The 14,525-nt window shown below is 43.8% G+C and overlaps 1 protein-coding gene across 1 annotated transcript in view; it reads right to left on the bottom strand.

Annotated features, from left to right (window-relative positions):
• Positions 1-14,525, bottom strand: part of itfg1 (integrin alpha FG-GAP repeat containing 1) — a 331,482-nt gene that overhangs the window by 191,359 nt on the left and 125,598 nt on the right. Inside the window, exon 8 of the mRNA XM_070898049.1 lies at positions 6,623-6,713. Within this exon, the coding sequence (XP_070754150.1) occupies positions 6,623-6,713 (91 nt within the window). The remainder of the gene's footprint in view (positions 1-6,622; positions 6,714-14,525) is intronic.

Here is a 14,525-nt window from a genome sequence, read left to right as displayed (position 1 = left end):
ACTAGGTTAGATGTTAGGAGGTGGTTCTTTTCAGAGAGAATAGGGTGCATGTGGAACAAGCTGCTGTGCTGTGAACACTAATTCACTGACTTCCTTTAAGCGAGAACTGGACTTGTTGCTGGCTAGGGCGGAGACCAACTTGTACAAAAGATAGGCACTATATAATGACCCTGATTTTGCAGTCAGAGGCTTCCCGCAGGGAGATGCCTCCGATTTGCAAATAAAAAGCCCATGTACCTGGTGGTTCGGGAGGTACAGAGGTTTGCGGTTCAGGGACTCACATGCTTCGCGAGCGCCCCTGCCATTACGTGGGTCAGCCCAATGAATGTCAAAAGGGGATCCCCATTCATACTTATGGGGATTCCGTATGTACAGAGTCGCATAAGTATCCCAAAAAGTACCTCTACACTTCAAATAAATTTTAAAAAATTACATTTAAAATTACTTAAAATGGCATTTAAAACTAAACTTTATTTTTTGAAAAATAAATGTACATGTTTTAAACGGTCTAAAAATAAATTTCGCTTATTTCACAGATTTTTTAAATGTATAAATTACTGATAAACTTTTATTTTTCTATTTTTAAAAACTCTTGCACTGGTAAAAGCTTTTATCAGGCTAAAGAACTTCATCGGCATTCGCTAAGCAGAGCTCTCTGCCCACGGATGCCGTTTTCAGATTGCGAGTTCCGGGTATTAGCACATGCACAGTACATGCCTAAACCCGGAACTTGCGGGCGCGTGCACACCTCACACTCGCCTGTAGGGGCTGCAAATTATGGTCCAATATTAATTAGGACCATAGTGGTCTTCCTGGACAAGTTTTGATCGCCTAAGGAGGTCGGAGAGGAATTTTCCAGATTTTGTTTCCCCCTGAATCTGCGTGGTTTTTTTTTGCTTCTTGCAGGAGATTACGTGGCTTTCAGTAGGGTGGAGAGTGTATATATTGTGATGCACAAGGCATCGCAATTGTGTGGGGCAGTAGCTGTTTTCCGGTTTGTCATGGTTCGTATGTTAGTCCTGAAACATAGGTTCAGGGTTAGGGCTGGGGTTGCTTTGGAGAATATGTACTACTTTGTATTCTTCTACCATGTATTATTTCACATTCTTGAACAACAATTACCAGTTATGTACCCACTGAGGCTGAGGCATAAACACGTATATGAGAGAAAAGGTTAATGCCAGTCAGTTCAGCGATTGCTAACTTGTAAGTGAGATAACTCACAACAAGGGCAGAGTTGCACTTTTGTTGTTTTATGTTGCAAGGAATGGGTGGAAATAAATGTATTTCACTACAAGAATATATTTTGTTCATTCATATATTTATAATCATGTAAAATAAACACGTTTATTGGTTGATAATCAGTCTTGGTTCAATGTGCCTTGTGGAAAAAATAGGTGTATGCATGCGTCAGCATGTACAAGTTCATAATATCCAGTAAATGCAACAAGGGATTTATGGTTATGAACATGCCATCATTTAACTTGCTTTTGGACAGTAAAGGTGTGCTCCAGAATGTAAGGAACATGAGGTCTGCTTAAATGAGTGACTGGTGACACTGAACCCTAGAGAAAATCGATTGTCACAGGTGCCTAATCCAATGCATTTTGAAAATCCATATAAACTTATTCACTGTATTTCCTTTATAAAGCCATTGTTAGTTCTTCAAAGAATTCATGAGCAAGCATGATCTACCTTTCAGTAATATATGCTGACTGGCTCTGATTAACTTATATTTTGGCAAAGTTCTCAGAAATTTAATCCATTGACAGTTTAATAACAACTGAAGTAAGACTAATTGGCTTATAATTTATTGGCTTCTCCCGATCCCATTCTTTTGAAGATGGAATCACTTTTGTCACACTAGTTCTCTGGCAAAATTTTCCTTTCCACAGATGTAGTGTATTTGTATTGTAAGTGCTCATGAGGGCTCTGATGCAGCGTTATTGGGATAAAATTTTAAAATTTTGAACAAAGTTACATATTTGCAAATAGTTGAAATAAATTGAGGCTAGACCAAACTATTTCAAGGTCAATAAAACAGCAGGAAATTACTGGCTTTCTTTATCTTTTTACATACTTATATTCAGTTGTGATTTGTTGATGTTTTCTACAAAATGTGATGTTTGAAATGATGGATGCTCTCAAAACTTTCAAAGAAAAGTTTTTTTCATACATGATGCTACTCAAAGGAAGTCAAATGATGCACTTTTATAAGGAGAGAAGTGCTATACAATGTTATGCAGAATGTATTACTGTGCTGGTGAGGTGGATTTGTATCTTTTTAAGGGCACAATGTCCAATCATAGAAAATAGGTGCAGGAGTAGGCCATTCGGCCCTTGTAGCCTGCACCGCCATTCAATGAGTTCATGGCTGAACATTCAACTTCAGTACCCCATTCCTGCTTTCTCACCATACCCCTTGATCCCCCTAGTAGTATGGACCTCATCTAACTCCTTTTTGAATATATTTAGTGAATTGGCCTCAACAACTTTCTGTGGTAGAGAATTCCACAGGTTCACCACTCTCTGGGTGAAGAAGTTCCTCCGCATCTCGGTCCTAAATGGCTTACCCCTTATCCTTAGACTGTGACCTCTGGTTCTGGACTTCCCCAACATTGGGAACATTCTTCCTGCATCTAACCTGTCTAACCCCGTCAGAATTTTAAATGTTTCTATGAGGTCCCCTCTCATTCTTCTGAACTCCAGTGAATACAAGCCCAGTTGATCCAGTCTTTCTTGATAGGTCAGTCCCGCCATCCCGGGAATCAGTCTGGTGAACCTTCGCTGCACTCCCTCAATAGCAAGAATGTCCTTCCTCAGGTTAGGAGACCAAAACTGTACACAATACTCCAGGTGTGGCCTCACCAATGCCCTGTACAACTGTAGCAACACCTCCCTGCCCCTGTACTCAAATCCCCTTGCTATGAAGGCCAACATGCCATTTGCTTTCTTAACCGCCTGCTGCATCTGCATGCCAACCTTCAATGACTGATGTACCATGACACCCAGGTCTCTTTGCACCTCCCCTTTTCCTAATCTGTCACCATTCAGATAATAGTCTGTCTCTCTGTTTTTACCACCAAAGTGGATAACCTCACATTTATCCACATTATACTTCATCTGCCAAGCATTTGCCCACTCATCTAACCTATCCAAGTCGCTCTGCAGCCTCACAGCATCCTCCTCGCAGCTCACACTGCCACCCAACTTAGTGTCATTCGCAAATTTGGAGATACTACATTTAATCCCCTCATCTAAATCATTAATGTACAGTGTAAACAGCTGGGGCCCCAGCACAGAACCTTGCGGTACCCCACTAGTCACTGCCTGCCATTCTGAAAAGTACCCATTTACTCCTACTCTTTGCTTCCTGTCTGACAACCAGTTCTCAATCCATGTCAGCACACTACCCCCAATCCCATGTGCTCTAACTTTGCACATCAATCTCTTGTGTGGGACCTTGTCGAACGCCTTCTGAAAGTCCAAATATACCACATCAACTGGTTCTCCCTTGTCCACTCTACTGGAAACATCCTCAAAAAATTCCAGAAGATTTGTCAAGCATGATTTCCCTTTCACAAATCCATGCCGACTTGGACCTATCATGTCACCTCTTTCCAAATGCACTGCTATGACATCCTTAATAATTGATTCCATCATTTTACCCACTACCGATGTCAGGCTTTAAGTAAAGTAAATACTCGTTAAGTAAATACAGAGCCTCGGGTCACTCAGAGTTAAACTACTGTTTGGTCAAATTGGACTGGCTGGTCAGTTTAGGTTCCAGCTGAGAAACACATTTTCACTTGTAACAAAAATTGTTTCATGCACTGATTTAATGTTTCTAATATATTCATTCAAAACTTACACAAAAATCTCTTAAAAAATTAATTCAACAGAAAATGTGTATTTTTGAACTTAGATACTCAGGGTTGATATAGACTTACTTATTGGACATCAACCTGCCTGGCTGTGACACATGCAAAATTTAAATTTTTCTCATTTAAAATCAAGGGAGTACATTTATTCAGTTTAGGTATGCACAAGCAAAAACAATTCATCGACATCTATTTCAAAACATGTTACAAAGTAAAAATATTTCAAATTGCTTTAGACCTGCAAATGAAAAGATTATTTTTACTAAACCGAGTTGGCCTTGGGGCAATATTATGCACTTAAGCTGAACTGAATTAATTTAGAATTAAACCTCATCAAAATAAGCTTATTTGAATTGAACTGAATGTTTTTATGGTCATTATTGAAGACATATACAGAATATCCTCATCACTATGACAGTATTTTCACACTGAAACGGTTATAAACTAAGATTTTCTGAAAATGCTGGATTACATTGTTCTGGATAAACAGTTTTACAACAACTGATGTTTTTCTAACAAGGGAATTAATTATTTTTTGTGAAGTCATTCCTGTTCATTTTTCAAATGAGCTTGTGTGCTTTCTCATTCAGGTCACTCGGGTTGCCATGCTATTTTCTGTCTCAGAATTATGGGTAAACAATTGAGTACACAGTTCTGGAGTCAAGCCTGTTCCTAGGAAATTAGTTTTGCTAATTAAATGAAAATAATGCCTTGGGGACAAGCATTGCAGATGAACGGAGACTGTCTCAGTGGGACCAATAATTAGCATGAAAAAGATGTCATGCTTAAATGGCCTAAATAAGCAAGCACAGTGACAGAATGCTCTCATGCCAGCAACAAAACAACACATACATCTACTTAATGTTATATCTGTGCTCCTTCTTTTTGTATCCAAGAGCACCTGACAGTTTCTTGCGGAATCTCTATATCAGTAAAGTCATAACATAAGTATCTAGTCATACCTCTTCACTAGCATCTTGATGTTCAACAGCAGGGTAACAAATGGAATTCCATTACTGTGACAGAATCTCAACCCTGGATTGCAGGAAGTTTGGTCTTTGTCATGTACTTAGTCAAAAATGGCCACAACAGCTCATGGCATAAAATATTGCAGCCCTAAATCAGCTGGCTACTGTGATGTGATTTGTAAGTCACTGACAGTTGAGCACTATGGTAGAAGGTTCTTCTGAATAAATTAGCTAAGAAACTATGGACAGCTGGTCAAGTTAAAAGACTATTCCAACATTGGTTTCCAAGTAAGAGACTGATCATTTGACTTATGGTAGAGTGGTTTCTGTGATTTCAGATTGCATCATTCATCTCTATCTGCATGTGGGTTCCTGACAGGTACCATGTGTTCAGAGGATAGCCCTTGTTGCCAATCAGCCAGCCTGTCACTCAATTTTCTGGGTGGAAGATAGGTCGGAATTGATGACTGGTGAAGGATGAAGGCAACTGTCAAGAAACTGGGCACAGGGCTGCATGATGCATTGCCTGTTGTCGCACACCTGCTGCATATTCAGCAAGTGGAAACCCTTAATGTGCATATATACTCCGGTATCTTGATGTGGAGCACAGAAGACCATTTGGGTGCAATCTGCGATCTTTGTAAAACTCGGAACCTTATCTTTCTATTTTTCTGGCTCCTTAGGGAAGCAGATGATATATCTGCTTTGGCAAAGAGCATATCATAATCTGCTTGATGCAGGCATGCACCACAAATTGACTAATGTTGCTTATATCCACTCATAATGGCATTGGGTACACTTTTGGCATACATCAGGTGAATGAGAGTTCCACCCAAAATGCAGAGGGCCCGCACCCATTTTTTCAGTGCAAAATGGGCAACCGGAAGTTATAAATTGCTCCCATGAGAGACAATATTCAAATGGTAAACCTAGCTGATTATTTTTCTCAGTTGCTTCAAAAATATATTTTCGTTGCACCTATCATTTACTGGTATATTATAACCTATTTTAAAATAAAATTGCTTTACAAGCAACCGTGCATTCCATATAATACATAAAGGTAATATCACTGTTGTGCTTTCTACATGTTATACCTCCAAAACAAATTTCAAAAATTATATTTTAATTTGTGATGATACCATCTGAATTCCATGTTGGTTAAGAGATAATTGGATTACATCTATGCTAAAAGGTTTTTGATAGAGACGGCTATGAAATTATTAAAGTTTGAGAGTGAGCCAGCATGTGACCCAGCATAATAATCAGCATAACTCTTGCAGTAAGCTGCCTGATGAGGAAAATACAAGGGAGCTGGTGATGGACAAGAACACAACTATCCACAACAACAGAAAAGCATATTAAGACATGGTTAATAGATCCTGGAGCTGCTGGGTAGGTAATGAGGAGGCTCAAGGGACATTATAAGGGACACGAAGAGGTAATAAGCAGCACTTAACTTACAAATGTAAAATGCCATAAAAGCTGGCTGAATTAGTACACCGTCTAAACTACTAAAATAAAAAGACAAGAAAAGATTAATTTTACAATTTATTTTACAAGACCAAAAAGCAGATAAGAGTCTTGTGCTGTTTAGAAGAGTATGCTGGATGCAAAGAGTAGTTAGAAAAAGCTCTGTTTATTCCAATTATTTGCTGTTAAAACAAAATCAGAGAAATACTTCTGTTCTTATCTGCAAAGCAAACTTGCTCCCATTTTTTGCATTGAGGAATACATTTTTCAGCAAAGAGCAGGGAAGGGACAAGAAAATCTTACCAAAATCAGCAAAAGCAGACTGTCCAATTTTCTTGGCATTTGGAGGTTTTTTCATGTCATATGGGGCAGGGACTTTTGAGAAATTTCCATCCTGTTGGGAGTAAGTTGACGAACAAATGATTACAAAGAAACATTCCTCCTGGTGCAGATTTGTGCCATTGTAGCAGTGATGTCTGTACTGTTAGTGTGCTGCTTTATCATTTATTTTTAAATAGAAAAGATTATTTTTCCTAAATCAACAAAATTATAAAAATTGCCTAATTTTAAAAATATTAATCCAGTACATATAATTTTAAAATATGTTGCAATATCAGTCTTTGGTATAGTCTTCATTCTGGGCAGCTTGACTCACTTTGTAACACTCTCATCTGTGTCATAACTGGGAGGCCCAAGTCCCATTCGGCTGATTGCTGAGTGTAGTACTGAGGGAATGCTACCTTGAACATAAGAAATAGGAGCAGGAGTAGGCCATTTGGCTCCTCGAGCCTGCTCCATCATTTAATAAGATCATGGCTGATCTGATCTTGGGCTCAGCTCCACTTCCCATAACCCTTCACTCCCTTATCGATCAAAAATCTGTCTATTTCCACCTGAAACATATTCAAATGACACAGCCTCCCACAGCTCCCTGGGGTAGAGAATTCCACAGATTTACGAAACTCAGAAGAAATTCCTCCTCATTTCAGTTCTAAATGGGCGACCCCTTATTCTGAAACTATGCCCTCTAATTCTAGATTCCCCCACGAGGGGAAACATCCTCTCTGCATCTACCTTGTTGAGCCCCCTAAGTATCTTATATGTTTCAATAAGATCACTTCTCAATCTTCTAAACTTGAGAGAGGTGCCAGCTTTTGGATGACATATTAAACCAAGGTTCAGTCTTCCTGTTCAAATGGATAAAAAGAATCCTACAGCACTAATCAAAGAAGAGCAGGGAGCTCCCCTGATGTCCTGGATAACAGTCCTCCTTTTAACCAACCCCATTGAATACAGATTATCCAGTTATCGTTATCTGTTGCTTGTGGGACCTTGTAGAGTGCAAACTGGCTGCCACATCTGCCTTCAAATAAAGTTATCTATTGGCTGTGAAGTGCTTTGTTATCTCCTGAATATGTGATGAGCCACTATAAACATGTATGTTCTTTCTTTGAACATAAGCTTACTTTTCACTTGCAACTAGGATTCATACAAAGGAAAACATGAGACACTGTGTTCCATTAATATTTTTAAGCCTTGTAATTAGCCAGTAGAGCCTGATAAAATCTCCCAATCTAGATGCAAAAGTCTTCATTCTGAATTTACACCTAAGTATTTTTTTTTGGAGGAGATAGCGAAAGTAATTTTAAAAATCATGATGTGGGCATTGCGACAGAAGGATGTGGTAGGCCTTTTTCTTGAACCACTGCAATCCATGTGGTGAAGATGCTCCCACAGTGCTATCAGGGAGGGAGTTACAGGATTTTGACCCAGCAACAATGCCCAAGTCAGGTTAGTGTGTGACTTGAAGGGGAACTTGGAGGTGATGTTCCTATGCACATCATTATCGGCAGCCCCTCGAAATCGAGGAAGACTTGCTTCCACTCTAAAAATGAGTTCTCAGGTGACTGTACAGTCCAATGCGGGAATTACAGTCTCTGTCACAGGTGGGACAGACAGTGGTTGAAGGAAAGGGTGGGTGGGTAGTCTGGTTTGCCGCACGCTCCTTCCACTGTCTGCATTTGGTTTCTGCATGCTCTCGGCGACGAGACTCAAGGTGCTCAGCGCCCTCCCGGATGCTTTTCCTTCAAGTAGGGTGGTCTTGGGCCAGGGATTCCCAGGTGTCGGTGAGGATGTTGCACTTTATCAAGGAGGCTTTGAGGGTGTCCTTGAAACGATTCCTCTTCCCACCTGGGGCTCTTATGCACATGCAGCCATTGTCCTTCTCGGTGGTAAATGTCGAGTGTTTGGAGGTGCTGCCGAAGCAGCCTTGGTGCATCGTGTAAATAGTACACATTGCAGCCACGGTACACCGATGGTGGAGGGAGTGGATGTTTAAGCTAATGGATGAGCTGCAGATCAAGTGAACTGCTTTGTCCTGGAGAGTGTTGAGCTTTGAGTGTTGTTGGAGCTGCATGCATGCAGTCAAGTGAAGAATGTTCCATGATACTCCTGACTTGTGCCTTGTAGATGGTGCAGAGGATTGGGGAAGTCAGGGAGGTGGCGCAGTATGTCTCTGCACGAAGCGTGATGGACAGAAGTGGCACCCAATGTAGGAAAAAGTTCAATGATCTCACTCGGGTGGTCAGTTCGAGTACATTCTTCCAAAACCTCTACATGCCACAATGTGAACCTCACTATTTGCACAAACTGTACAAACCGCCACATCCCAGCACTCACTCACCAATGATAGTGACATCCACATCTCACGCCTTGCATAAATTAATAGCTATTCAACTATGGTAGGCACATCTGACAAACAGAGCTGCACACTCACTCACACACTATTGTTTTTCTTGCAGGCCAAGCTTGCTCATATAACAGGCTTGAGCAGCTACACATGGGAGGTGGTGAGGCGGATTCAGGCCCCTTACAGACCTGGAGGAGCAAGTGCACCGAATAATTGGGCCGCAACTCGTGGGCAGGACGCGGTGAGGCTGACCCCGCTGGGGACAACAACGGTATTTTCATCACCTCTCCCTCGTCTCTCATACCACTTCCCCTTCACACCACAAGCCTTTCCCATTTTCCATCTAAGTATACTGTTTCCATTTCTTGCTCCCTTCCTGCCCCCCTCCCTTGAACTCAACCACATACTTGCGCCTTTATGCTTTCAGATAATCAGCCACCACCACAGGGGCCTGTCCCTCAGACTCCCAGTGGCAGCGATGCAGGAGAGGAGAAGGAAGGAGACGAGACAGCATCACTGCCTGTGTCTGCAGAACAAGCTGGCTCGGACAGTGAGGCAATGACGTTGCTGGAGGAGGCCATGTTCGAGGGCTCTGATGTGGGCGAAGTTCTGGGACCCAGCAGCAGGCAACAGCGCCACAGGGAAAGGCAAGCCCGGGGATCATCTCCCCGGAGGGGAAGTTTGCGTGCGAGTTCTGCTCAACAGGACTCAGATGAGGACCTCGATGTGGAAGCTTTGGCCAGACGGCCAATAAGATTCCACAGCAAGCTTCTGGGTGCAATGGCAAGGGTACCTGAGAGCATGGATGCACTTGCTATGAGCTTGGAGGAGTCCGCCTCAAGCATTGCACCGGTCTCACAGCACACCTTTGAGCTCATCCTTGCAAAGGATGGTAGACACACAGAGACACCATGGGGACCCAGACCTCATGCCGCGTGTCATTTGTGAGGTGCAGCACAGGACGAAGGAACGCAATTGTTTAGTGCTATAATAGAATCAGTACATGGTGGCATCCAAACTCAGTCTTCTCTCATGCAGACTCAGATTGATGCCACGCAAGTGCTGACTGCTGCCATCGTCTCTGGATTTCCCCCCAGTCCAATGGGGATCTCCGTGCCGGTGCAGGCCAGCAATCTGTGCTCGAGCAAATTGCTCCAGATGCGGAGGCTCTGCCCCGGGTGAGTGGCAGTGTGTCGGTCAAACTGGAAGTTGCTGTCCTCTCTCAGGATGACAGCATTCCAGCTCCCACCACTGCCACTTCGCCATTGCACTTGCCACTATCTACACCCCAGCCATCCGAGATTGCTGCCGCTCATGCTGAGGTGGTGTAGTCTGCAGCCGGGCCTTCCAGGCCCAGAGCTGGTTGAGGGCATCCTGTGTCAGTCTCTGTGTTGCAGACTAAGCAACCTTTCAGTGGCCTTGCTGCAGCCACTGGGGCTGCATTAAGGAGGAGCAGTAGGGTTGGGAGGGGGGAAAAGCAATGGGGGAGGAGGGGGGAAACAAGTAAAAAAGGGTGTTTTTTTTTTTACATCGTTACATTTAGTGTTTGTAAATATATTGTTACTGTTGTTTTTGTAAATATATTATTGCTATTGGCTGTGGGTACTTATGGTTGATGGGAGAGAATTGTAGGTACTATTAAATTGTTCATTTGACGTTTCAATTTTTTGTGATGTTTTTCATTTGATCCTTGACCCTTGCAGGGTGATAGGGACTGCGATTTGCACAGTGATGTGTTCATGCTGCGCAATTGCCATGTGATTTCTGCTTTACTGTAAGCGCTGTATAATGAGGCACTCATGCACGGCCTTTGCAGAAGCTGCACTGAAAGGGTCCCTCCTCTGTTGCTGCTGCCCCGCCTCCTCCTCTTCCTCTCCCTCCTCCTGAGGTAGACCTGCAATCCCTGGTGGCAATGTCTGGGCCCTCACAATGGCCAGGTTGTGCAGTATGCAGCACACAACGATGAAAAGGCAGACTCGATCCGGGAGGGTACTGCAGGGTTCCTCCAGAGCGTTTAAGGCAGCGGAACCGTTGTTTTAGCACCCCCATAGTCTGATCGATCACGTTCAAGGTGTAAGCATGGCTCTGAGTGTTGGGATTGCGGAGGGGTGTCATCAGCCAGGTGGCAAGTGGATAATCCTTGTCCACAAGCAGCCAGCCGCGAGCTTCATGTGGCGGTTGGAACAGTGGTCTGTTGTAGGATGAATGCATTGTGGCTGCTGCCAGGATAACAGGCATTGATGGCGAGGATGAGTTGCCTGTGGTCACACACCAACTGAACATTTCATGAGTGGTAACCTTTGCAGTTATGGAACACCTCTGCAGTGTGATGAGGTGCCCGCAATGCCACTGGAGTGCAGTCAATATCGTCCTGAACCATGAGGAAGCCTGCTATCCTTGCAATGCCACGAGTGTTCCTCCAGTTTCTCCCTGGTCACGATGAATGAGATTTGCTCTCTTGGAGGCCGAGAGTCGAGGTGGGGTAGACTAACAGAGGGATCTCAGAGTACAAATACACAAATCACAAAGTTACGACACAAGTTAACAAGGCCATAAAAAAAGCAAACCACGCACTAGGGTTCATTTCTAGAGGTATAGAATTGAAAAGTAGGGAAGTTATGCTAAACCTGTATCGAACCTTGGTTAGATCACACAACTGCGTACAGTTCTGGTCGCCATATTATGTAAAGGATAGAGGTACTGGAGAGGGTGCAGAGAAGATTTAAAGGATGATAACAGAAATGCGAGGGTGTACAGATCAGGAAAGGATGAACAGGCTGCGTCTCTTTTCTCTTAATTAGGTCTCTTTAAGGACCTAATAGAGGTCTTTAAAATTATGAAAGGTTTTGATAGAGTGGATAGAGAGAAAATGTTTTCACTTGTGGGGAAGAGCATAACTAGAGGCCATCAAAATAAGATCGTCACCAAGAAATCCAATAGGAAATTCAGAAGAAAATTCTTTACCCAAAGAGTGGTGAGAATGTGAAACTCGCTATCACAGGGAGTGGTTGAAGCGAATAGTATAGATGCATTTAAGGGGAGGCTAGACAAGCATATGATGGAGACAGGACTAGAGGATTATGTGGATAGATTTAGATGAGGAAAGATGGGAGGAGGCTCACGTGGAGAATAAACGCCGGCATGGACTGGTTGAGCCGAAAGGCCTGTTTCTGTGCCATATATCCTATGTAATCCTTCGACTGTAGAGATCATCTGTCACCTCCCGGATGCAGCAATGGATGGCGCACTGTGAAATGTTTGCAATAACCCCTGCTGTAGCTTGGAAGGTGTCGCTAGCGTAGAAAGTGAGTGCCACTGTGACCTTAACTGCCACTGAGAGAGAAGTCCTGGTCCTGATCTGAGGCTGAAGGTCTGGCTGCAGAAGGTGGCAGAGCTCTGTGCTCACCTCCTTCCTGAAGCGGAGCGTTCTAACACACCGCTCCTCAGAGATGAATGTAGGAGAAGAACTCCTGGAAAACCTTAGGAGGGTAAGGTCTCCTGTTGCAAGATACGTGGGCCCTTCTCCTGTCTCTGGCCACATTCGGCATTATCTATCTCTGCAGCCGCCGCCTCCGAAGTAGTTACCGGATGGCAAGGTGGAGTCCCAGCACAGCCCCTATAAATGAGAGACCAGAGCAGCTATAAATATTCAGAGAAATACAAGTGAAGAAACTGTAAGAGCAGCAACAAAACAAGGATGTAGAAAATGTGAAAGCAGTCAAAGTGCTATCTGACAAGCTAGCAAGGAATCTGACCTCCCAATGACCTGGCTGCTGATCCCTTAAAATAGTACCCCGGCAGTGCCAATCCCAGGTATGAACGCCTGCTTTTTCTGGCGAGATCAGCGCCAGACGGCAAGTCAGGTGAACCGACTGAATTTTGCGTCCGAGGCACTAACGGGGCATTACACACTCAATTACATCATGGTCTCAGTGGTGCTACAGGGTCAGGCGCTAAGTGGTAACGCCGCTGCTAAAAGCCCACTGAATTATGCTGGCAGCATTGATTTTGCCTTGCCTGGGTGATAAGCCATTAGCCCCCAGTTGGCGCCCCACCCGGGTGCTAAAGTCATGAATTTCTAGTCCTTAATCTTAAGTTTATTTCTGCAAGTTAGTTGCTAGCCTATTAAATAGAGGCATATTTCAGGGCACCTCAGTCCCATAAAAAGCACATCCTGTGCCATGTGGGAAATCCAGAATGCTTCCCATGTCCTGGACAACCACGTGTGCAGATAGTGGACGAGCTCGAGCTCCGAGTTTCGGAGCTTGAGCAGCAGCTGGCGACACTGCGGTGCATCCTTGAGACTGAGAGATACGTGGATAGCATGTTTCAGGAGGTGGTCACCCTGCTTAAGAGTGTGCAGGTAGTGAGGGAATGGGTGACAGTCATGCAGACAAGGAGGACCAGGCAGATAGTGCAGGAGTCCCCTGAGTGCATTTTGCTCTCCAACCAGTAATACTGGTGAGGGCGATGGTTCCTCTGGGGAGTACAGCCAGAGCCAAGTCCACGGCACCACGGGTGGCTCAGCTATACAGTGGGGAGGTGGGGGTCGGGGTGGGAGAGGAGGAAAATTGGGAAGGCAATAGTGATAGGGGATTCAATAGTCAAGGGAAATAGACAGGAGTTTCTGGGGCCACAGATCTGATTCCAGGATGGTATGTTGTCTCCCTGGTGCCAAGAGTCAAGGATGTCACTGAGCGGCTGCAGAACATTCTAAGGGGAGCGGGTGAACAGCCAGAGGTTGTGGTCCATATTGATTCCAACAACATAGGTAGAAAGAGGGATGAGGTTCTGCAGACAGCTTTGAGGGAGCTAGGAAAGAGATTAAAAAGTAGGACCTCAAAAGGTAGTAATCTCCAGATTACTCTCGGAGCCACACGCAAATGCGTATTGAATTGACACGCAGTGATTTTTCAAAACACACACTCCTTATTTTGCATGCAGCAATGATTTTCAGATATGCAGCACTCCTTCTGGAACTTTAGCAGGCACGGAGTGTCAATTCAATACAGCAATGCAACAACGTGCACCAAGAACAAAGAATTTCTTGCATGACGAAGTGGAGACACAAGTTAATGTCATTGAGAACAGATGGCAGGAGCTGGATACCAGCAACAGAGGTCGCACAAAAGTGCCACCCAAAGAAATGAAGAAATGCTGGAACCAAGTTGCAGAAGATTACTGTGCACCCAGGGATCTGGAAGCCAGTGTAAAAAGAAATGGCAGGACCTTGGTCAAGTAGTTAGTGTAAGTAATATATTCATTTATTCAATGCAATTGCAGTTCTAAATGTAACCAGCTGTATATGTCTCACCCAGCAGAAAGACACCCTCTCTAAAAAGTTGTACTTTCATCTTTGCAGAAGAAATTGGCTCACAACAAAAGGAAAAGAACTCGAACAGGAGAAGGCTTGCCAAATCTCCACCAACTGACACCCTTGGGAAAGAGGGTCACTGCTTTGCTGGGTCCCACCTGGAGAAAAACAATCAGTACTGCAAAAGCTGGGCCCACACGCGA

This window comes from Pristiophorus japonicus, chromosome 13 (genome assembly GCF_044704955.1).
Source record: "Pristiophorus japonicus isolate sPriJap1 chromosome 13, sPriJap1.hap1, whole genome shotgun sequence".
Taxonomy (NCBI): domain Eukaryota; kingdom Metazoa; phylum Chordata; class Chondrichthyes; family Pristiophoridae; genus Pristiophorus; species Pristiophorus japonicus.
Note: the sequence above shows the minus strand (reverse complement) of the source record. Positions and strands in the feature narration are given on the sequence as shown.